This window comes from Dermacentor variabilis, chromosome 9 (genome assembly GCF_050947875.1).
Source record: "Dermacentor variabilis isolate Ectoservices chromosome 9, ASM5094787v1, whole genome shotgun sequence".
Taxonomy (NCBI): domain Eukaryota; kingdom Metazoa; phylum Arthropoda; class Arachnida; order Ixodida; family Ixodidae; genus Dermacentor; species Dermacentor variabilis.
Window position 1 is genome coordinate 150,567,961 of NC_134576.1, and position 23,781 is coordinate 150,591,741.

The window sequence follows — 23,781 nt, forward strand, 5'->3', positions numbered from 1 at the left end:
ATCCTGTCACGGCACTCATCGATACAGGAGCACATCTTTCTATTATGAGTGCTGCCTTCCGACGACGACTGAACGAGCTCCTCACCCCAGCGTCGGCACGCGCCGTCTGCGTTGCGGATGGCGGTACTGTGCCTATCATCGGCATGTGTACGGCACGGGTCAGCATCGCCGGCCGCCACACTCCTGTCCTCTTCACCGTAATTGATCACTGCCCCCACAAACTCATTCTCGGCCTCGATTTTTTATCCGCCCATTCGGCTCTTATCGACTGCTCTTCCAGTACCCTTCGCCTTCAGTTGCCGATGCTCGCAGAGCCTTCTGACGAACCCCACTGCCGCTTACGCCCCACCGGCTTTCTTCGCCTGCCACCAAAGTCCATAGCCTACATTAAACTGTTGTCCAATACGTGGCAGCGTTATCGACCGATGGTTCTCGCGAGCTTAGCATGCCCCTCGCGCCAGCCTCGGGTGCCGATCCCAATATAATGAAAATGGTTGCAACGGACCTGTCCTCGGCGCAGGCTGAAGAGCTTCGCCAAGTATTATCGTCCTACCGAGATATTTTCGACATCGACGATCGCCCTTCAGGCCAGACGCTCGCGGCCTAGCATCGGATTCTTACTGGCGATGCTGCGCCTATTCACCGACGACCGTATCGAGTTTCTGCGTCGGAACGCCTTGTATTTCAAAACGAAGTCAACAAAATGCTCGATAAAAACATCATTGAGGCTTCTTCGAGTCCCTGGGCATCACCTGTGGTGTTGGTTAAGAAGAAAGACGGCATGTGGCGCTTCTGAACAACATTACTAACAAGGACGTCTACCCGCTCCCACGTATAGACGACGCCCTTGACTGCCTGCACGGTTCCAGCTATTTCTCGTCTATTGATCTTCGTTCGGGATACTGGCAGATTGCCGTTGACGGTATGGACAGAGAAAAAACCACGTTCATCACACCTGATGGCCTATACCAATTTAAAGTAATGCCGTTTCGATTATGCAACGTCCCTGCCACCTTCGAATGTATGACGGACTCCTTGCTCCAAGGTTTCAAATGGTCCACATGCCTCTGCTACCTCGACGACGTCATCGTCTTTTCGACAACGTTCGACACTCACCTTGAACGTCTCACAACTATACTTGATGTATTTCGAAAGGCGAAGCTGCAACTTGTCCAAATGTCGTTTTGGCCACCGGCAAATTACTCTTCTGGGCCATCTCGTTGACGCTTCCGGAGTACAGCCTGATCCCGACAAAACTCGCGCTGTCAGACAGTTTCCGGTTCCGAAGACACCCGCGAAGTATTGTAAGGCTATGCTCGTACTTTCGTCGTTTTGTTCCAGATTTTGCGACAATTGCTAGACCTCTAACTAACCTTTTGAAGAAAGGCGTACAATTCTCGTGGGGCACTGGAGACGCCGCCGCCTTCTCTCCTCTCTCACCCGCCGTGGTTGCTCAGTGGCTATGGTGTTGGGCTGCTGAGCACGAGGTCGCGGGATCGAATCCCGGCCACGGCGGCCGCATTTCTATGGGGGCGAAATGCGAAAACACCCGTGTGCTTAGATTTAGGTGCACGTTAAAGAACCCCAGGTGGTCAAAATTTCCGGAGTCCTCCACTACGGCGTGCCTCATAATCAGAAAGTGGTTTTGGCACGTAAAACCCCAAATATTATTATTATTATTCTCTCGTCTCGTTACTCTTCTAACCTCACCACCCATTCTCGCCCACTTCGACCCTGATGCCCCTACAGAATTGCGTACAGATGCCAGCGGTCATGACGTAGGTGCCGTCTTAGCCCAGCGTCAGCGTGGCCAGGATCGCGTTATTGGTTACGCAAGCCGCCTCCTAGCACCATCGGAGCGCAACTATTCCATTACGGAACGAGAATGCCTTACTGTTGTCTGGGTGGTTGCGAAGTTCCGTCCTTACCTTTACAGTCGCCCTTTTTCCGTAGTCACTGACCATCATGCTCTCTGCTGGCTCTCTTCGCTAAAAGATCCTACAGGCCGGCTTGGTCGATGGGCTTTGAGGCTACAAGAATTTTCATATTCCGTGGTGTACAAGCCTGGCCGCCTGCACGAAGACGCTGACAGCTTGTCGCGTTACCCTGTTGACGACTCTGACGCCTCTAATATTGCCAGTGCGTCTTGTGTATTTTCTGTATCACAGCTGCTTCATTTCGCTGACGAGCAACGCCGTGACGCCTACATCAGAGCACTCATCGACCGTTTTGAGCACTCTCCGGCCGATGCTACTCTACGCTTCTTCGTCCTCCGCGACGGTACTCTGTACCGTCGTAACCTTCATCCGGACGGCTCTGAGTTCCTACTTGTAGTACCTAAACACCTCCGCTCCACTGTTATAGAAGAGCTCCACGACACACCAACGGCAGGACATCTCGGCGTATCTCGAACCTATGACCGTGTACGTCGCCGTTTTTTCTGGCCGGGCCTTGCCCGTTCCGTACGACGTTACGTCGCCACTTGTGAAGTTTGCCAACGACGCAAGAAGCCTTCCCAACTCCCCGCTTAGACCTTAGACCTTCTCGGCCCATTTCCAGAATCTACATCAGGGAACAAGTGGGTTGCAGTCGCGGTGGACTACGCGACCCGCTACGCCGTAACCCGTGCTCTTCCGACCAGTTGCGCAACTGATATTGCGGACTTCCTCCTACATGATATTATTTTGATGCATGGTGCTCCGCGTCAATTGCTAACAGACCGTGGCCGTACGTTTTTGGCCAAAGTCATCGACGACATCATGCGTGCCTGCTCAATACGGCATAAATTTACCACCTCCTACCATTCCCACACGAACGGCCTGACTGAGCGCTTGAACCGCACCCTTACAGACATGCTATCCAAATACGTTTGCGACGACCACCGTGACTGGGACTTGGCTCTACCTTACATTACCTTTGCATACAACTCTTCCCGTCTCGAAACTGCTGGCTTTTCCCCATTTTACCTCTTGTATGGCCGCGAACCAACGCTACCACTGGACACTGTGCTTCCGTCCGCCACAGCTTCAACTAGCGCTTATGCCCGTGATGCAATCGCCCATGCTGACCACGCTCGCCAACTTGCGCTCGCTCGTCTACAAGTGTCTCAAGGCAAGCAGAAGCAACGCTACGACCTCCGTCACCGTGATGTCCATTTTGTGCCCGGCAGCCTCGTGTTGCTTTGGTCACCTTCGCGTAAAGTTGGCCTGTGTGAAAAACTCCTTTCTTGTTACACAGGCCCATATCGCGTGCTCCGCATAGTGACCGATTTCACATATGAAATCGTTCTAGCCACGCCCACTACGTCCTCCGCTGTGACAACCAGTGACATTGTCCACGTCGTCCGACTCAAGCCCTACAACTCTCCACGCGCCTTGGATGTTTAACAGCACCGTGACGGTGATTTTGTAGCCGGGGGGTAGTATTACGATGTTAATGGCGTCTTCTGTTTGTGTCTTTCCACACGCAACAATATAAAAAAAGCAGAGCACTATCGCTGCACCTGAGCACGGCGTCTTGTGACCCACTCTACTAGCAATTGCTCAAAGAAACAGGGCTTGTCGCCCGCACAGTCATTCTTCGGTTTTGCTGACCAAGGACGGAAACGCTGGCCGAGAACGGAAAGTAATCATCGTCGCCTATCAACCAACATTCTTGTCAGACGGAGCGCCATACGCAAGAGCTACGTCACAAAAGGGAGGGGCCTCGCATGCGTAATTAGATGGCTTGGGCCGAAATTTCAGATGTGCATATGTCAGGACAAATCGCACCACCTCTGAGTTTTCAATGTAAACATACATGCTAACTGCAGTAAATAAAAAGTTAATTATCGAATTTAATTAAATAGCGACATTACGACGACAATTATCCACACAGATTACGCGGTCGCAAATTACGCACGGATGTTGTAGCACTTATATGGCCTCAAACGCTCATGCTAACGCGCGGGACGTGGCCACCCAGGTACGAATTTCCTAGTCATCAGTTTGGAGGATTCTAAACGACAGCCTTTCACCCATAACACCTTAACCAGCACCAATGCTTGGAAGATAGAGACCTGTATAATCGTATAGATTTCTCGAATTGGGTCCTCACAAAAGCGGATCAGTCACTGGACTTTTTGAGCAACATCATGTGCACAGATGAAGCCAATTTTTGCAGAAACGACCAGGTAAATTTGCATAATGCAGACATTAGGGCGGGTCTAATCCACACTGGGTAATGCGCAATCAGCACCAGTACCAGTGGTCGTTTAATGTGTGGTTCCGAATTTACGCCGGTGCTATAATCGGTCCCATCTTCTTCGAGCACACACTGACTGGACAGCGTTACGTGGACGAAATCGTTGAAGGAATGCTGGATGACTTTCTCAGGTAAGTCCCGCTGTCACGTCTTCCACTTCTATGATATCAACAAAAAGACAATGGGCTACGGCGCAGCGATCACTTACGAGGCGCCCCGAATCGGACGCGGTGAGCGTCGAGCAACGCAGCGTTAGGCGCGGCAACCAAACGTGCGCCTGAGCAAGCGGAACGAACCAAAGAACTCGGTGTCTCGGTGGGGGAAACGATGTACGCCAGCCAAACGTCGTGATTGGCACGGGCAGAGAGAGACAGATAGTGATCTAAAGAAAGGAAGGACGCTTGATTACGCAACCCGTGGGGGAGCATGGCGAAGCGTCGTCAGGGGTGAGGGAGTCCGGGCTGCGACGCGCCTCGCACCGGTCCCCGCACAGCCCTAATGCGCGCGTGGCGTGCCACCTGTCGGGGCAGCGCCGTACATTGAGAGCAGGGGGTCTTCTGTGTTTGCCGCAAGATCACTCTGCGTGTGCGGAAAGCGCAGAAGAAATGTAGCGGAAACGCCCTTCGCTACTCGGTTAACGGCGACTTCTGTTACATGGTCATAATTACCGATATAGACAAGAACGGAACCGAGAGCGCCGCAAGCAAGCGAAGCAAAATTCTATTAGCGGGTGGTACTCCTCTCCCACCTCTCGTTCGCACCGCCTGGATTGCCTCCTGCACTGCGCGTGTTTGGGCACGTTTCGTGCCGGCCGCGGTTCGTGCCTACGTGTGTGCGCGTGGACATTTCATTCCAAGGGTGATGTACAGTCTGTTTCACATTTAAGGGAAAACTCGGAGCGCATTGCATCGCGATGCAATGCGCTCGGTGCAATGCACATAATCCTAATCCATAAGAAAGGGGACGCCAAAGACTTGAAAAATTATAGACCGATCAGCTTACTGTCCGTTGCCTACAAAGTATTTACTAAGGTAATTGCAAATAGAATCAGGAACACCTTAGACTTCTGTCAACCAAAGGACCAGGCAGGATTCCGTAAAGGCTACTCAACAATAGACCATATTCACACTATCAATCAAGTGATAGAGAAATGTGCAGAATATAACCAACCCTTATATATAGCTTTCATTGATTACGAGAAAGCGTTTGATTCAGTCGAAACCTCAGCAGTCATGGAGGCATTACGGAATCAGGGTGTAGATGAGCCATATGTAAAAATACTGGAAGATATGTATAGCGGCTCCACAGCCACCGTAGTCCTCCATAAAGCAAGCAACAAAATCCCAATAAAGAAAGGCGTCAGGCAGGCAGATACGATATCTCCAATGCTATTCACAGCGTGTCTACAGGAGGTATTCAGAGACCTGTATTGGGAAGAATTGGGGATAAAAGTTAATGGAGAATACCTTAGTAACTTGCGATTCGCTGTTGATATTGCCTTGCTTAGTAACTCAGGGGACCAATTGCAATGCATGCTCACTGACCTGGAGAGGCAAAGCAGAAGAGTGGGTCTAAAAATTAATCTGCAGAAAACTAAAGTAATGCTTAACAGTCTCGGGAGAGAACAGCAATTTACAATAGGCAGCGAGGCACTGGAAGTCGTAAGGGAATACATCTACTTAGGGCAGGTAGTGACGGCGGATCCGGATCATGAGACGGAAATAATCAGAAGAATAAGAATGGGCTGGGGTGCGTTTGGCAGGCATTCCCAAATCATGAACAGCAGGTTGCCATTATCCCTCAAGAGAAAAATATATAATAGCTGTGTCTTACCAGTACTCACCTACGGGGCAGAAACCTGGAGGCTTACTAAAAGGGTTCTACTCAAATTGAGGACGACACAACGAGCTATGGAAAGAAGAATGATAGGTGTAACGTTAAGGGATAAGAAAAGAGCAGATTGGGTGAGGGAACAAACGCGAGTTAATGACATCTTAGTTGAAATCAAGAAAAAGAAATGGGCATGGGCAGGACATGTAATGAGGAGGGAAGATAACCTATGGTCATTAAGGGTTACGGACTGGATCCCAAGGGAAGGGAAGCGTAGCAGGGGGCGGCAGAAAGTTAGGTGGGTGGATGAGATTAAGAAGTTTGCAGGGACGGCATGGCCACAATTAGTACATGACCGGGGTTGTTGGAGAAGTATGGGAGAGGCCTTTGCCCTGCAGTGGGCGTAACCAGGCTGATGATGATGATGATGAAAAAAAGGAAAACATACATAGGCTTTACGTTAGAGCCCCGAGACGGTCTAGGACGAACACATCGGCTATAGTCACAATCACTGTGGCGTGCGATATAGTCACAAGGCACTGAGCAACAACAAAAACTAACCGAAGCGGCTGAAAACGTCGAATATTAGGGGCTATAGTACCGTTTCAACCGCACAGCGTGCACAACAAGACTGTGGTTGTCGACGTCGGGGAGGCTTGTCTTCCGCCAGGAAGGACTTCGTAATTCACGCCACTAATTCGCTGCAACACTCTGTAAGGTCCGAAGTAGCGACTCAAAAGCTTCTCGGATAGTCCTTTTCGGCGCACGGGAGTCCAGACCAAAACTTGATCACCAAGTTGGAACTCGACTTGTCGATGGCGGATATTGTAACGGTGCGCATCGATGCTCTGTTGTTTCTTTATGTGCACCAAGGCAAGCTGACGGGCTTCTGCCGCGCGTTGCACGAAAAGTTCGGCATCTTGAGCGAGGTTGAGATGATCGATGCTGTCGCACGGCTGCATCGCTTCTAACATAGTCTGCACTTCACGGCCGTAAACGAGGTAAAACGGCTTGAAGCATGTTGCTTCTTGCGTAGCAGTATTACAGGCAAACGTTACGTAAGGGAGTATCTCGTCCCTCGTCTTGTGCTGTACGTCTACGTACATAGACAACATGCCAGTCATCGTTTTGTTCAGTCGTTCGGTCAAGCCATTTGTCTGCGGAATGTAGGCAGTTGTCCTTCGATAGATCGTGCAACTGAGTTTATAAACCTCTTCAATGAGCTGTACTGTAAAGACTGTGCCTCGGTCTGTGATGACGTGCGATGGGGCGCCATGCCGTAGGACGATGCTCTGTATGAAAAACTGGGCAACCTCGGAAGCTGTGCCTCGAGGCAGCGCCTTTGTGTCAGCCTACCGCGTTAATGTAGTCTGTGGCGACGATTATCCCCCTGTTGCCAGAAGATGACAGTGGAAACGGGCCCAGAAGATCCATGCCGACCTGGTTGAAAGGTTTGCCAGGTGGGTCAATCGGATTCAGCAATCCCTCAGGCTTCACAGCTGGCGACTTTCGGCGCTGGCATTCACGGCAGGCTGGGACGTACCGCTTAACACGCTCGGCAAGTTTCGGCCAGTAGTAGGATTTGCGCACTCTTATCAAGCGTTCGCGTAAAACCCAAATGGCCAGCCGGAGGCTCGTCATGACAGGCGAACAAAACTTCGGCACGGAGGTCTGCTGGAACGACCCAAAGGTAGGTCTTGTTGGTGGCAGCGGAGTTCTTATACAAGACGCCATGTCGTAAACAAAAAGACGACAATGCTCGAGCGATATGCCGGTGCGATATGATGGGTTTCGTCCTTCCAGATGTTCGAATATAGGCCGTAGTGCGTCGTCTGCGCGCTGCCATGTGGACAAATGAGTAACGCTTACGGCCCCAAGGAAAAAGCCGTCGACCTCAATGTCTTGGTCGGTAGTGTTGATAGGGGCGCGCGAGAGTGCGTCAGCGTCTTCGTGTATGCGTCCCGACTTGTACACGATGGTCACGTCGTACACCTGCAAACGTAGACTCCACCGTGCCTATCGTGCAGAAGGGTGCCGGAGATTTGCGAGCCAGCATAACGAATGATAATTGGTAACAACTTTGAATGGGTGGCCGTAGAAGTAAAGTCGAAATTTGGCCAGCGACCATACGACGGTAAGACACTCTTTCTCCGTGGTGGTGTAGTTGGTCTCTGCACGCGATAGTGTGCGACTTGCGTAGGCGATCACTCTTTCAATACCTTCCTGCCGCTGTACAAGCACCGCACCAAGACCAACGTTACTGGCGTCTGTATGAACTTCCGTGTCCGCCTCCTCGTCAAAGTGGGCCAAAACTGGTGCTGACACCAGACGCTGTCGAAGCTCGGTGAAAGCAGTCTCTTGCTCTGAGGCCCAGACGAACGATACATTGTCCCTCGTGAGGCGAGTCAGCGGCTCCGTCATCTTCGAAAAATTTTAGATGAAACGCCGGTAGTATGCGCAAAGGCACAGGAAGCGTCCGACACCTTTCTTGTCGGTCGGTGTTGGAAACGAGGATACAGCGGCAGTTTTCGCGGGACCGGGGCTAACGCCTTCCGCGCTGGCCACGTGTCCCAGAAACATCAGCTCTTTGTAGCCGAAATGATACTTCTGAGGTTAGCCGATCGGATGGTTTCGAGAACTTGCCGCAGTCGTTTTAGGTGGTCGTCAAATGTCGCCGAAAAAACAACCACGTCGTCGAGGTACACAAGGCAGCTTTGCCACTTCAGTCCAGCGAGAACGGTGTTCATCATTCGCTGGAAAGTTGCTGGTGCCGAACAGAGACCGAAATGAAGTACTCTGAATTCGTAAAGGCCATCTAGAGTGACTAACGCAGTTTTTTCGCGGTCTTGTTCATTTACCTCAATTTGCCAGTAACCGCTCTTCAGATCGAGAGACGAAAAATACTTAGCTTGCCGCAACCTGTCTAAAGAGTCATCGATACGTGGTAGTGGGTACACGTCCTTCTTGGCAACCTCGTTGAGGCGTCCATAATCAACACAGAAACGAAGCGTTCCGTCTTTTTTCTTGACTATAACGACCGGGGAGGACCACGTGCGGACTGTGCGAAGGTTGTATGACACCATCATCTAGCATCTCCTTGACTTGGGCTTGAATTGCTTCACGTTCTTTCGGCGAGACACGATAAGGCTGTTGTTTGATGAGGCGTCCGTCGGCGGATGTCGTTATTCGGTGCTTCATGATTTGCGTTTGGCCTACCTTAGTAGCCAGAGCGAAGCACGCACGGAATTCGTTCAAGAGTTTATGCAGTGCGCTCTTTTGGTCGTCTGTAAGCTCGGAGTTTACATCGATGTCTCGGAGCGAACCGCCGTCTGTGTCCACTTCAGAAGCAAAGCACTCGACGACGTCCGTTGATGGTTCGGCGTAGGCGATGGCAGTGCCACGAAAAATGTGCCGATGCTCAAAGGTAAAGTTGGTAACGAGGACCGTTGTCTGGCTATCACGAAGTTCCACAAGGTTTCGCGCTACACAAATACCTTGGGTCAGCAACATAGAAATGTTGCCTTCTACAATGGCTTCATCGTCTTGTAGCTCGTCGGACTTGACCGGAACCAGAACACACGTACGCGGCGGTATCGTGATGCTGTCGTTCGAATCGCGAAGTGCGGATCGGTGTCCAATAGCGTCGGTCTGTGTTGCCCTTTGTGTCGAGAAAGTAATGCAGCGCTCGCGGAGGTCAATAATGGCGCCATATTCCCGGAGAAAGTCCATCCCAAGAATTAAATCGCGGGAAGACGCGCGTAGAACCAGACAAGTGGCGAGAAAAGCAGCACCGCGAATTTCTACTCTGGCCGTGCATAGGCCAAGCGGTGTGACGACGTGGCCACCTGCCGCACGAACTGGTGCCCCATTCCAGGGCAACGTAACCTTTTTTCAGAACGCTCGCCGGTTTGCCACTAAGAATAGACTAATTGGCGCCGGTATCTACAAGTGCACTCATTTTTCTGCCGTCGATCAACACAGGTATGTCCAGTGAAATCTTGTTCGCGGAAACTGGTTCTGGCGTCATCGTGTTTTCGTTGTTCTGCGGTCGGCACGATACGAGGTCTTCAGCGCGTCGAGTATCAGCGCCTCGGAAGGTCGCTGACGTCAGTTTTCCCTGCGTGGGCTTGGTGATCGCCCTTGCGTCGTCCTCGAGGTGGTATCTCGAGCAGGGAAATATCGCCGCGGGGAGGGTGAGCGTGACCGCCGCTGCGTTGTGCCCGACCTGCGCTGCTGTTCCAGGGATTCTGCGATGTCGGGTGGCATTTGGCCAAACCTAGGTCGAGGCGAATCGATAGAAAAATCCCGCAGTCCGAGTCGTCGGTAGGGGCACTCCCGATACACGTGACCAGCTTCGCCGCAGTGGTAGCACAGCGATCGTCGATCGGGTGCTCGCCAAACCTCTCACTTCCTCGCGGGTGTTCAGCGGTCGTTGAAGTACGGTAGCGGAGTTGTCGGAGCGGCTTGCTCCGATTGCAACGCGACTGGCGGCGCAACGTAAGTAGGTGCGAAAGCTTGGGCGGGGCTCAGTAATGTTTCTGCGTGTCTTGCGCTGGGACTCACTTGGCATAGGTGGCGCTTCACCGCTGGAACGAGATGCCTGCAGTGCCTGCTGTGCTTCGTAGCGTACGACGCTGGCGAAGGAGCTGACTGGAGGTGGCGACGTACCGTGGTGCTTCTGCAGCTCGTCGCGAACCACTGAGCGAATCAGCTCGCAAAGCAGGGCGACGTCGCACCCGAAGCCTACCGGCGTATCCGGAGTGCAGGCGGCATTTACTTGTCGGTTGCACATGTTCGACTGTTGCTGAAGGGTCTTCTCCATCGCGGTGGCTTCGGTGAGGAAATCCGCAACAGTCTTGGGCGTATTCCGAACAAGACCGCCAAAGAGCTGTTCCTTTACGCCTCTCAACAGATGACGCATCTTCTCTTCCGACATGCTCGGATCGGCACGCTGAAAGAGACGCGTTATGTCCTCCACGTACATCGTGACGCTCTCGTTGAGCTTTTGAACGCGTGACTGAAGGGCCCGCTCCGCTTTTTCCCGGCGATCGGGGCTGGAGTAAGTCTCCAGTACCTTGCGCTGGAACTCAGGCGAGGATGACAGGGCACTTTCGCGGTTCGTAAACCACGTGCGAGCACCATCCTGAAGGCGTTGCTGCTACGTTCCAGAGTTGGGCGTTGTTGTCCCACTCGTTAAAAGCACACACGTGCTCGAACTCCGTCAGCCAGTCTTCCACGTCTTCAAATGTGTTACCATGAAAAGCCGTCGGCACTTGGGGGTTCAGCAGCGTTAGATAAGTCGGCGTCACCGTTTCCGTAGAAGTCGCACTGGTCGCAGTCATCACTTTTGTGCGAAGCATATTACTAGAGCTCAACCCAGCTCCTCAGGCGCGGCGGTGTCGCCTTCAAGGCTGACCACGTGACACCGTGACGTCACGACAGAGGAGAAACGGGGCTCCAACTCGCGCCGTCGCTCGCGGCGTCGCGGCGGTATATAAGCAGCTGCGCTTGTTTCTAGGTGGCTTTGGCTCAACTCTTGCAAGATGGGCTGGGTGGGAATAGAACCAGGGTCTCCGGAGTGTGAGACGGAGACGCTACCACTGAGCCACGAGTACGATGCTTCAAAGCGGTACAAAAGCGCCTCTAGTGAATGCGGTGTTGCCTTAGAAACGAGCTGTTTCTAAGGCTCAGGCGTGCGTCGCTTGCTCAGGCGCACATTTCGTTGCCGCGCCGAACGCTGCGTTGCTCGACGCTCACCGCGTCCAATGCGGGGCGCGTAGTCGCTGCGCCGTAACACCCCTTGGCGGATCGACGGGAACGCTGTCGCGTTCCACTCTTGAAGGCGAAGCAGAGTAACGCATGAGTTGTTTCTTCGTCTAGCCGAACCAAATATAGCCAAGCAATAGCAGTTCACCAGGCTAAACAGTAGTTCAACAACTAAAATAAAGGCTAGTATGCTTCGCATCCTGGGCTTAACCTTAGCTAAGCCACAGCCATTTTTTCCTGGAGGTTTCCAAATTCTGGGGCGAGGCCTCGGATTCGCCAGCTTGTGCGGTGAACTGGAGTCAATTCCAATTGTGGGGCGAAGTTCTTGCTGCCCAGTGGGGTCTCCTGCATAAGTTGAGCGTACCCAGCAAGCTCCACCAAATTGTCGCGTATACCCTGCTGGAGTATACACTCTGAACGAAGATCCAGGTGGTTGCAGTTTACGAAAACGTAAGCGGCGACGCGTGATGCCGACACGAACCTCGTTCTCCTCTTCAGTCCCCTTACTCTGCCACACTATGTGGCAATATATATATATATATATATATATATATATATATATATATATATAGAAGGCACGGAAAGCTGGTCGGCCCCCCCCACCCCCTTCTACAGCCTACAGGGACGAATGCCCGTGGTGGGGCCACACTAACCCTATAACACATTACGTAGGAGTGCACGCTACACAACAACACCACGAGGGCGCAATGGGAGGCACTGCTGTCCCGCTCGACCCTCGGCGACCAGCTCGAGCTGATACAGACAGCCGAGAAGATGGCAAGAGCCAGCGGAGGCCTGCACTAGCTGCCCCGACCATTAGCGATTCTTCTGATTATTCTTTTAATAAAGCTTATCTGTCTATCTATCCCGAACAATTAAAACGCCGCCTACGCACTCATGTGCCCTGAGAAGAATTTAGTGTCTTCCTCTACTGCGAGTGTTTGGAAATTTAGGAAGTGTAAAAAGCAACAAGAAATAGCAGACATGTGAGACCTGGTAGAATTACAGCCGAATTACCAGCAAAGCTGTTCTTTTCAAGAAGTTGAAATTAACTGTTTATTTCTATCACAGTTACCGAGTAGCCAGGGAGAAAGCTGCTTGATGCAGCTTCAAGACCGATCGGTTCGCTTGGTTGCTATTAAAGCATAAGCTTTAAAACGTTACCCGCATACCGCACTTGACTCGTAACGCACCCATGAATTTGCACTAAACTTGATCCCGGGTGTGACAGGACGGCGAACTAAATTTCGTGAAGCGGTCGCTTCGTGCCCCGCGGCTGTAGGCGGCGCGATGGTTGCGCCGTTTGGCGAGGACGAGCTACTCGCGAGACGGTGAGCAGTGCAAGCAGAAGAAACAGCCTAGCTGAAGGCAACTAGAAGCGCGTATGCAATAGCGCAGTCCTCCGCGTCGATTCCACACGCTATATGGGGTCCGCATGAGTTTATTGGGAAAGCTCTGCGTTTATCCTCGCCGACTGCGTGCAGCGCGTCAGCCAGCAAGACATTGCCTGCGATTCGGCCATTATAAAAACTTGGAGCGCTGTAAACAAAAAGAAACGCACACCACACGCGCTGTGGTGCGTGTTTCTTTTTTCCACGTCCCGCGTGTTTATGGCTCTCTTCGTAATAATGCACTACCAGCTCGCCCGGGCCTATCCGACCTGACTGCAATCGACCGGGTGCCGACCTTCTGGATGACGTGGCAGTGCACGAGCGCCTTCCTCTGCTCGTTCCACGCCTTGGCCTCGACGGTCTTGAAGCCGTAGTTACCGCTGCCTCCGCACGCGGTCTTGATGGCACGCAGCTGCAGGGTGTCCTGGCCGGCCGCCCTGAGGATCTGGGCCCAGTCACGCCGGGACTCGAGCAGCCGGAATGCGCTGGACGACAGCACGGTCACCACCAGCTGGTCGCCGCCGTCGTGCATCCGCCGCCGCACCTCGGCGATGGGCAGCTCGCCGATGTCCTGCCCGTTCACGGCCACGATGACGTCACCCTCGAGCACGTGTGACGCCTCGGCGGGGCTGCCGCTTTTCACTTTCTGCGAGGCCGTTTTGCGGAATGCCTGTCAATCGGGAGGGACTCCAAAGAGGGAAGCACGCAGAAAAGCGAGGATACAAGAAGGAATTCCTTTTCTGTGTTTTGGCGCTGAAATATTTGCTGTTCGACATGCACCCGAACAGCGAGTACTACTACTATATAGAGTTGTCGCTTTGCGATTGCAGCGAGCTTTCAATTAAGAAGCCCAGTCGACCTTCAGTATTTTGAAGCTAAACATTTCGACAGAATTGCCTCTCTGGTTCGGAAATTGATTAGGGCTTTCAGACAGACTCAGCACCAAATAAGTGAATTTTATTACCAGGACGTTTCGGAGCCCATTCGGCTCCTTCTTCAGGGGTTGTTCTTCGGGGGTGTCGGTGTGCAGCTTTTAAAGGGTCTTTTGTAAAAAAAAAAGGAGGGGAGAGTACGGAACGTGGGGATAGACTTCACAGACGGGAAGGAGGGGGGGAAACAAAAGGGGTGAGATAGCTGCAGTGGTGCTGGTAGGCTAGGATGACCGGTGCTGGGGGAGCTTGACCCGTGAGAAAGGAGATTCTTGTGGAGAAAAAATTAGGGTAAAGTGCAGCGCAGTAACTGTCTCTCAGTAGAGGACGCCTCAACCGCGCTGCACAAGAGGTAGGGGGAATGAAAGGAAGAAGTCAACAGCATCAACAGCACCGAGACGCCTCGGACGCGGAAGGTGGCATGGCTCTCGGCGATCTGCATAGGCGACGTCCTCTGCGTATGTGACGCCAAGTCGCGCCTAGTCGCGTTGAAGCAGAGCTTCCTGTGCGGCGAGAGCCGCCTCACACATTCGGCGTACATTGCCGTCGATGTATGGGCACTGGTCCAGCAGGGCACGGAGTGCAGCAGCGAGTGCGGCTATGAGCGCGTTTTCTGGGTCGCTGCGCGGAGCGGTTGCAGGGCCGTGAGACGGCTCAGCTGCAGCTGCTTAGGCGCTGTGGCCACGCAGAGCGTCGCTGGCCTTGCGGGGTGCGCGCAGCCGGAGCGGCTGTGCGCGGCTTGGTCGATGCGGGACAGGTTCCGGCCAGCTCGAGCGCTTTCTTGCGGGGCAGATGACGACAACAGCACGGCCGCCTTTCTCTCGCGCTGCCACTCGGGACAGCGCGGCTCAGTCGTCGAGTGACGGCCGCCGCAATTAATGCAGCGTGGTATATCTCTGCAGGGGAGTCTTCCGTTGCATGCGACTCACCACAGCGCAGGCAGCGGGCGTCGCGGAAGCAGGTGACGCCGGTGTGGCCGAAAACGCCGCAGCGATCGCATTGGAGTGGCCGGGGCAATCGAGCACGAACGCAGTTGCTTGAAGAGCCGCACGTTGGGAGGCACGACGCACGCAGCAAAGGTAACGGTGACGTTTGCGCCACTTCGCGAGCAAGAAAGCACCGCGACGGGGGCCTCTATGTTTTCACTGACTGTGTCGCATCGAAGGAAGGGTCGACGCCATAGATGATGCCCACACAGGAGTTGCTGTGTGGGCTTTCGAGCGCATCGCCACGTCGCCGATGGCACACACTTCGAGGAGAGGCGCCAAGTCGGCGCCGCGCACCGCATCCGCAGCCACTACGTTTCGGTGCAAGTTGACGCGAACGCGTCTCAAGCCTGATGTGGAGGACAGCTGGTCGGCGATGGTGTCTCTCGATAGGAAGGTGGCGCTTCGGCCCGTGGGCCGGTACAGAACCGTGACGCTGGGATCGTGAGTGGAACCGCCGTCTACGGATGGAGTTTGCGGCGGGAAGTCCACTGACCGTCGGAAACGGCGTCTCATTTTCCCTGCGTTCTTGAGCTGCAGCACTCTCGGGTGTGCCAGCGGTCGACGGGGCGCTGGCACAACCGTCGGTGGAGGCAGCCGAAGTGGATGCCTCCTCCTCGGTGTTGTCCGTTGAAGCGGAGGATGCGGCGAGGTGGCCGCTTTCAGACGACTTCGGCACATCGAAACGGAATGCGCGGAAGGGAGCCTCCAGGTCAGATGAGGTCGCACTCATTTGTGTGGGCGGGCATGACCGCGCGGAGCGCATCGAAGCCGCCGACGGAGCACGTTGGGAGCGTGCGTGCAAGCCGCGCGTCCTCCGCAAGGGAGGAGGCGACACGCAGTAAGTACGAGGCTGCAATCCATGTAGATGTGGCTGCAGGACTCGTCTTGCTTCCTTAATGAGGAGGTCGATGCCGTGGTAGCGGCTGTACTCAGGTTCCTAGGGGAAACCAGGAATTGGTTCTTTTTTCGGTGCGTCATCCATAAGTTATGGGACCTCCGTGAGGTAGAGCGGCTCACCAAATTGTGCCAGCTGGCTGCGAGCCCTGAAAAGGGCTGCGCTCAGGATCGCGGTCGCGGGCGAAGGCGCGCGCGCGCGAGAAATAGCAGGCGTGACGTGGTCGTCGGAGCGAGGAGCAATGGTACCGCCCGCTACGAGTGTCTGGGAGCTTTCTTGACCAGCGAGAGTGCCGTTGACGGGAGGCGGGTGGAGGGGAGGTTACGGGGTAGCGTATACATTTTGGTTTTGGTGAACTCGAGCGGGAATCTACCTGGCTGGGCGCCCTTCTTTTTGTCATATGTCGCCAAGGCCATGGATATATACCGAGGGTAGGTTGCCCTTCACGCGGTTTATGTTACCCCCCGTATTCTAAATGTGCCATGACTCCAGTAGTAGTCTTTTTCGCGAGTTCGTCTCCTTTTGAAGGATTTGGGTTTCCTGGAAAGCAATTTTGTGGTCCGCGCGTCTTCAGAGTGTTCGACGACGGCGATGCGTGTACGGTTGAATGTTCTGACGTCGTTGTCGCGTTGCCTGATTTTTTCTTTTAGATTTTTGGTTTCCCCGATGTACGATGCCGGACAGTCGGCACAGCTGATTTTGTAGACAACACATTGATATTTTTCTTTTGGTGAACGATCTTTTGGTTTAGGGAGGAGGATATTAAAAGTGTTTATCGGCTTGTGCGCAACGTTGAGGCTTTCTTTTTCAACATTGGGCTCAGCGCTTCGCTGGTACCTCTGACGTATGGGATGGACACTCGTTTCTGGGGTGGGGGAGAAGTCAATGGCTGAAGGTCCCGTAGTTTGTTTCTTCTTTTTGTTGGGTTGTTTTTCGAATGAAGTCCTCTGTGTAGCCATTCCTTTTAAGTTTGTTGAGAACCGTTCTCTTTTCTTTCCTTTGATCTGATCCCGATGAGGAAGGTCTTTCGGCTCTTTTGAATAAATAATTTACAACAGACGCCTTGTGGGTTTCCGGATGGTCGGATTCGAACTGAAGGTAGCGGGCTGTGTGGGTTGGTTTTCCGTAGACTGATAATTTTAGAATGCCGTCTGTTCATGTAACTTGCACATACGAGAATGGGAGCGATCCGTTCTATTCGCGCTCATATGTGAACTCTGTATATTCGGGTCTATGGAGTTGTCTGCAGGTTTTCGACTTGCCCCGTCTTCACGATGCAGAAGCAATCATCCACGTACCTGAGGAAGACTTTTGGTTTCGGGGAAGAAGTACTCGGAGCTCTTTGCTCGACATTCTCCATAGTCAAGTTAGCCATGGCAACGGAAATTGAGGCCCCCATAGGAGTTCCTTCAACCTGTCTGTAGTAGCTGCCTCGGAAGGTGAAACACGTATTGGACAGGCACAGCTAGAGAATATGGCAGATCTCGTCTACACTCAAGGGCGTTCTCTCGCTGAGTGTATCGTCGCGTTCCAGGGCATCCCTAGTTGCGGAAATAGCCAACTTAATGGGTACTCTGGTGAACAGAGAGATCACACCAAAAGAGACTAGGCATTCATCATCCGCGATACGTGCTTTTGTTGTGAGTTTGAAGGGATGCTGCCTTTCCGGTGAGTGGTGATATAATTTGGTGCAAGTTAGTGGATAGTGATCGCAGTGGGGAACACGAAAAATCTACGATTGGTCCTTAGGTTATTCTTGGTTTATGGAGTTTTGGCAAGCCGTAGAAAGCTGGGGCGGATCAGTTCCTACACATTAATTTTAGGTAGAGATTTCGAGAATTTAGATGGCTGCGGAATATTTCAACCAGCGTCTTATTCAGCACCGATTGGGTTCTCGTAGTGGGGTCCTTCTTTAGTTTCTCGTAGTCTTGGCTGTCAAGTAGAGCGGACGCCTTTTCCTCGTAGTATACTGCATGTTCGAAACAACGGTTGAGTTCCCCTTGTCCACCGGTATGATTACGATGCTTGTATCTTCTTTCAGTGTTCTCAGTGCTCTTATTTGGTCGTAAGATAAGTTGCGTTCTCTTCTGCGGTTGTTATTGGATCTTATTATGCCGATTGCTTTAAGTCTGATCTGTTCGCACATTTTGGGGTCCAGTTGCTGGATGCCGCTCTCAAGGGCCGCGATCATCTTGGTGAGGGGTGGTTTATCTATGGTAACATTGAATTTGTGACCTTTTGCCAGGATTGAAGTTTCGTCGGTCGTTAGCTTCCTCGATGATAAACTGGTTACTGTGTGCTTGTTTAACATTCCTGATTTCTCAGTTTCATTGATTAGGGAAGAGAATTTGTTCTCCTGCGTTTCACTGTGTTTAATTTCCTCTGAGGACGCGACGGCCTTTGCAAACGAATCAATTGACGAAAAGTGATGGGGTACCTGGCGTTCAAGCTGTCTTCTGGCGAAGAACGCGTCGACTTCGTTCTTCTGAATCACCATTGGCACTCATGTATCCGTGCTGTCACCAATCTTTGCTGGGTCTTGTTGATGACGTCGCGGCCTTCTGGTGTGTTGATTGGTTGGCTTAGCTGGAGACTTCGTGGCACGACGTTTTTGTGTTTGCATTTCCAGGTGAAGTCTAGGTGAGTCTTGAAGGTGGATATTCCTTGCACGGCTTTTATATAGTTCCTTGAAAGTTGTACACCTTCAGCGCATACGCAGCTTTCCCCCCGGCCGGTGCAAGCTCTTGTTCGCGGTCCGCTTGAAGAGGCCCGACACGCGTCGTCATTGTCGGGCGACCGACGTCTTGACGGACGCTGAATTCAGTGGGACGCTTAATTATTGCCACAGGTTTGTCCGCTCGAACGAAAGTTAAATAAAACAAATGAGGAGCAGTTCTCGCAAAACGTTTCGCGACAGTTGAACCCATTTTGCAGACAGAACAAAACAGGCAGGCGACCGTGGCATGTCTGTCGAGTTGTGCGACTTGTTTCCCGTTCACGCGTAATTGAGGAGGAAAGTGGAGCACGGGCAAAGGATAGCGCACGTTTGCCGCATCTGTGACGTGGCGCATGCGAATAACCGCCGTGCGAAACGGGCTTTTGCAGCTGAACGTATAGCGACAAACAACGAAGAAGAAGCGCTTCGTCATCGTCGTTGCTCTAGGCTGTAGGTATACATTGCACTTCTTGAGAAGAAAACTTGAAACACACCTCCTGCTGTTAAATACAAAACTCTCTCATTAAACCCGCCTTAAAGTATGCTGACATAGTTTGGGCCTCGCACCAAAATGATGTAATCGACAAACTAGAACGCATGCAAAATTTAGCATTGACATTCATATATTCGCAATATTTGCTTCAAATGAGCATGCATGACCTTGGTCACTCCTCAAATGAACCCATTTTTGTGAACGAACATTTGTGTCCACCATTGAAGCGGCTCCTGGGCATGGCCATTGAGAAAAAGAGAGTGTCAAACTGGAAGTTCGTGTGGGTCAAAAATGGTCATATTTTCGCGCGTAAAGATGAAGACTCCCGAGTTGTCCGAGTGACATGTGCACGGGACATTGATAAGATTCAGCAAGCCTACATAACTGCATTTCTTTGCTCGGTTCACAAAGGAATGGCCGTTACACCCGATGACGTAAATAAAATATTTGTATTAGAAAATATTAAAGGATTCACATGTTTCCACTTGAATGTAAGGTCGCTACGGAACAAAGAAGATCAGTTAGGTATTCTGCTAAACAGTTTCAATATTAAGTTTGACTTCATATTCCTAACCGAAACATGGCTTACTTCAGAAAGTGACACTCCAAAACATGAAAATTACAGCAGTTTTTCGAAAAACAGAAGTAACCGAAATGGTGGTGGGTTGCTTATGTATGTGAAAAGTGTCAGATGCGATTTAATGGAAAACTATTCGTTAATGACGAATGACGTAGAGAGTCTTGTTGTCCGATCCAATGATCATATGTTTGCTGTCATGTACCGCCCGCCTGATGGGAATTTACTCAATTTCTTTGCCTACCTTGAAGATCTGTTCATGTATGTAAACCAAAATGAACTGACCCTTGTCCTTGGCGGAGATTTTAATATTATATGTTGGACGCATCCACCCCGCGGCACACGTTCCAGACGCTTTTAGATTCGAATGGTTTTCACTGCACGGTTAACACGGCAACACGCATTACATCGGCCACAAGCACATTAATCGACCTATTCATTACCAATTTAGCACCGCATGATAATATAGGTGGTGTTCTCGCCTCCCATATTAGCGATCACTTACCTATATTTCTGCTTATTAGGTCGCCGCACCATAAGATTGCCACACAACATTCAGATAATCGGAAAATTCAAAACATTAATCGAATCACGCTTGAAACATTTCGCTCTAAGCTAAAAACGATAGATTGGGACCCTATATATCACGCAGATACAGTTGATGAAGCGTATGATACATTCTTACGTTTTTTTTAATGAAGCCTACCATGAGTCTTTTCCTTTAATTACTATAAAAAAATCCAGCCGATCGCGGAAACCTTGGATTTCGAACTTCTGCCTTAAACTGATAAAAAAGAAAGACAAACTTTATAGAAAGTTCTTGTCCACGAGAAACCCTGATGACTGGGAACAATTTAGGCAACATAGAAACAATACAACCACCTTTCTTCGTAATGCGAAAAGAGAATACCTATTAACATCTTTCAATTTGGAATGTAATGCAAAGGCAGATGTAGTATGGAAAAGGATAAATGAATTATTGAATCGTTCACCTGCGGCTCAAAGTGCTCAAGAGATAAGCGTAAATGGTCTGGTTTTAAAGGGCAGCCAATTGGCTGAAGCATTCAATGATTTTTTTGTCAATCTAGTGAACACGTTCCACTATCCTGAGGCTGTTAATCAAATCCAGAGTAATAAAAATAGTATATATCTGAACCGTACGAGTGTGCACGAGGTTAAAATGACATTTAACCTGCTTAAAAATAGTAATGTCTGCGATCTGGATAACCTACAATTAAAACCTGTTAAGTACACCATTGATATAATTGCAGCACCACTCGCACATATTTATAACCAAACGATTATTACTGGAAATTTCCCCGAACGGATGAAGCTCTCTAAAGTAATTGTTATTCACAAAGGAGGTGATAAAAACCAGTTTTCTAACTATCGCCCTATTTCCATTCTTCCAGTGTTCTCAAAAGCACTAGAAAAAATAATACATGGTAGAATAGAAAATTTCGCCTCTAACTTCAACTTAACAACTAACGCTCAATACGGCTTTCGTAAGGGCAGATCAGCAGAACTCGCTTTATTAAACCAAAAGGAAATAATTTTAAAAGCTTTTGAAGAGAAGGAACTTATAGCTGGTATATATATAGATTTTTCAAAGGCCTTCGATCGCCTGAACCACATAACGTTGCTAAGAAAACTCGAGCTGTATGGTATACGAGGCACACGCCTACGACTTCTAACCTCTTACCTAAACTTTCGTAAACAAGCCGTAGTGATAGGTGATTCTCTTTCCTCATTTAAAAATGTGAATGCTGGTGTTCCCCAAGGGAGCATCCTTGGTCCCGTTCTATTTAACTTTTACATTAACGACATAATTAAGATAAGCACGAAACCGACATTTGTTATTTATGCGGATGACATGACACTACTGTTCCGAAACTCTAACACTACGACACTTCACCTCGATATAAACGATTGCCTTGACAAATTGAACTCCTGGAGCAAGCTAAATTCATTGGAGATAAACGTTAATAAAACGAAGGCAATCCTGTTTTCACCCAAACAATCACGTGCTGTGCTAGAAGGTAATCTTCTGCTCGGTAATGACGTTGCAGAAGTTGTCGACTCTGTTGAGGCACTTGGTGTCCATTTTCATAAAAACATGTCCTGGGATCTGCACATCAATCACGTTATTACCCGTATTGCAAAGTCTGTTGGTATTTTAGCAAAGTTTCGATTCTTTTTACCACAAGAGGTTAAACTAAAAATTTACAATGCTCTGTTCCTTTCTCATCTTAATTACTGTATCCTCGTCTGGGGGAAAACCACAACAACGAACTTAAATCGCATATTCGTACTCCAAAAGAAAGCTCTTCGGCATATAGCCAATGCAGATTACCACGCTCATACTAAACCACTTTTTCATCGCTTTAATTTAGTTTCTACTCACAATCTTTACTCGTATCATCTGGCGATAAGATATAAACAAAGCATCAACAATCCTGGAAATTTATTAGCTTCCCTTGCAGACCTGACGATTCGAACGCTGATACATGACACTCGTAGCACGGAACCCTGGCAAATACCATTTTCGAGAACATCCTATGGGGAGCAAATGCTTCGCTGTTCTCTTCCTATGCTAATAAATCATCTGCACAAACAGACATTAACGATAAAAAATAGTAATAGAACAAGACTCCGCAACTTTTTTGTACATGTCGAATAACAACTTTATAAGAAAATGTAAAATTCACTTATATGTTGATAAGATTGTTTTCTTCTCATTTGTACGCCCGTGCTGTTGCAAACTAGTTATTATCTTGTTATGTATAATTGATTCTATTGTTTATTTGTCGACTTGTCACCTTCGCTGTGCCTTGTAAAAGGGGGCCCGAACCCTCGTCAAGTGGACTAGTTTGCACTTTTTGTTCGGGCCTCCTTCCAAAGTTCTTTGGAAAAATAAACATGATTTTGATTTGATTTTGATTACGAGCCTGCGGGCCAAAGCTAACATCAGACCATTAGCTCAACGGAGAATGGCTTCCACATTAAAATTTTTATGCTTGCTTTATCACGGCTCCCATCGAATACCACAACCAGCATACATTCAAGCGCCATTCAGACAGTCAACCCGAATGAATCATAATAAATCAGTACGATCACCGTCCCAGTCATAATAACACTCACAAGTACTCTTTATTCCCAAGTACACGCTATTTCCCATCGGAATATTCTACCTACTGGTGCTGTAAACTGCTCATCTGTCAGCGCATTCATTAACAGTATTCAGAATTTGGAATTGGAATGGTAATGAAGTTATTGGGTGTTGTCTGTATTTGATATGCAGCCTCTTGGGGCTGCATACTTACATACCGTAAACGTAACTTTTCTTGTTTGTACGAACCGCTCTTTTAAGCAGAGAGTGTGTGTGTTTGTCGAACATATCCATTTTTGTGCGTGCTTATGTTCTTTGTTTTGGATACACTAATGGTATACTTTTTTCGTTTTCTTTTGAGTTAAACTGGTATCCTAAGTTGTACCGACTCTTGCATGGGCCCGACGAGGGCCTGCAGTATTGTAAAACAAACAAACAAACAAAGAAACAAACAAACAAACAAACAAATTAATTTCTTATGAGGCCTTAAAGAAAGAAACTTATCCGGTGCCTCTTTAATTTGTTGCCTATCAATTCCACACAGCCAGCGTCTAAAACACGTGCACGTGACACGTGAGACCACAGAGCACAAACCCCTGGACTGCTACTGCGAAGTTATTCTGCTCTCAAGTGTTCAGTTTACGGAGAGGGGCGGGAAAGGATCACTTTTACGTTTTCCGGAATTTTTTTAACTTCGCCTGTTCCAAATAGCCTAATTCTTGTTCCTGAGCTGGATCATTCCAAGAGGAGGGCATTACTAGCACGAGAAATCAGAATACATATTTAGATAACTAAAGAAATTCACTCATAAATTTCTAGTTAATCGCACCAAATAACATTAATG

The 23,781-nt window shown here is 50.1% G+C and overlaps 1 protein-coding gene across 1 annotated transcript in view; it reads right to left on the reverse strand.

Moving 5' to 3' along the window:
* The window catches only part of LOC142558586 (uncharacterized), a 316,322-nt gene that overhangs the window by 112,026 nt on the left and 180,515 nt on the right, over positions 1-23,781 (reverse strand). Inside the window, exon 7 of the mRNA XM_075670717.1 lies at positions 13,525-13,875. Within this exon, the coding sequence (XP_075526832.1) occupies positions 13,525-13,875 (351 nt within the window). The remainder of the gene's footprint in view (positions 1-13,524; positions 13,876-23,781) is intronic.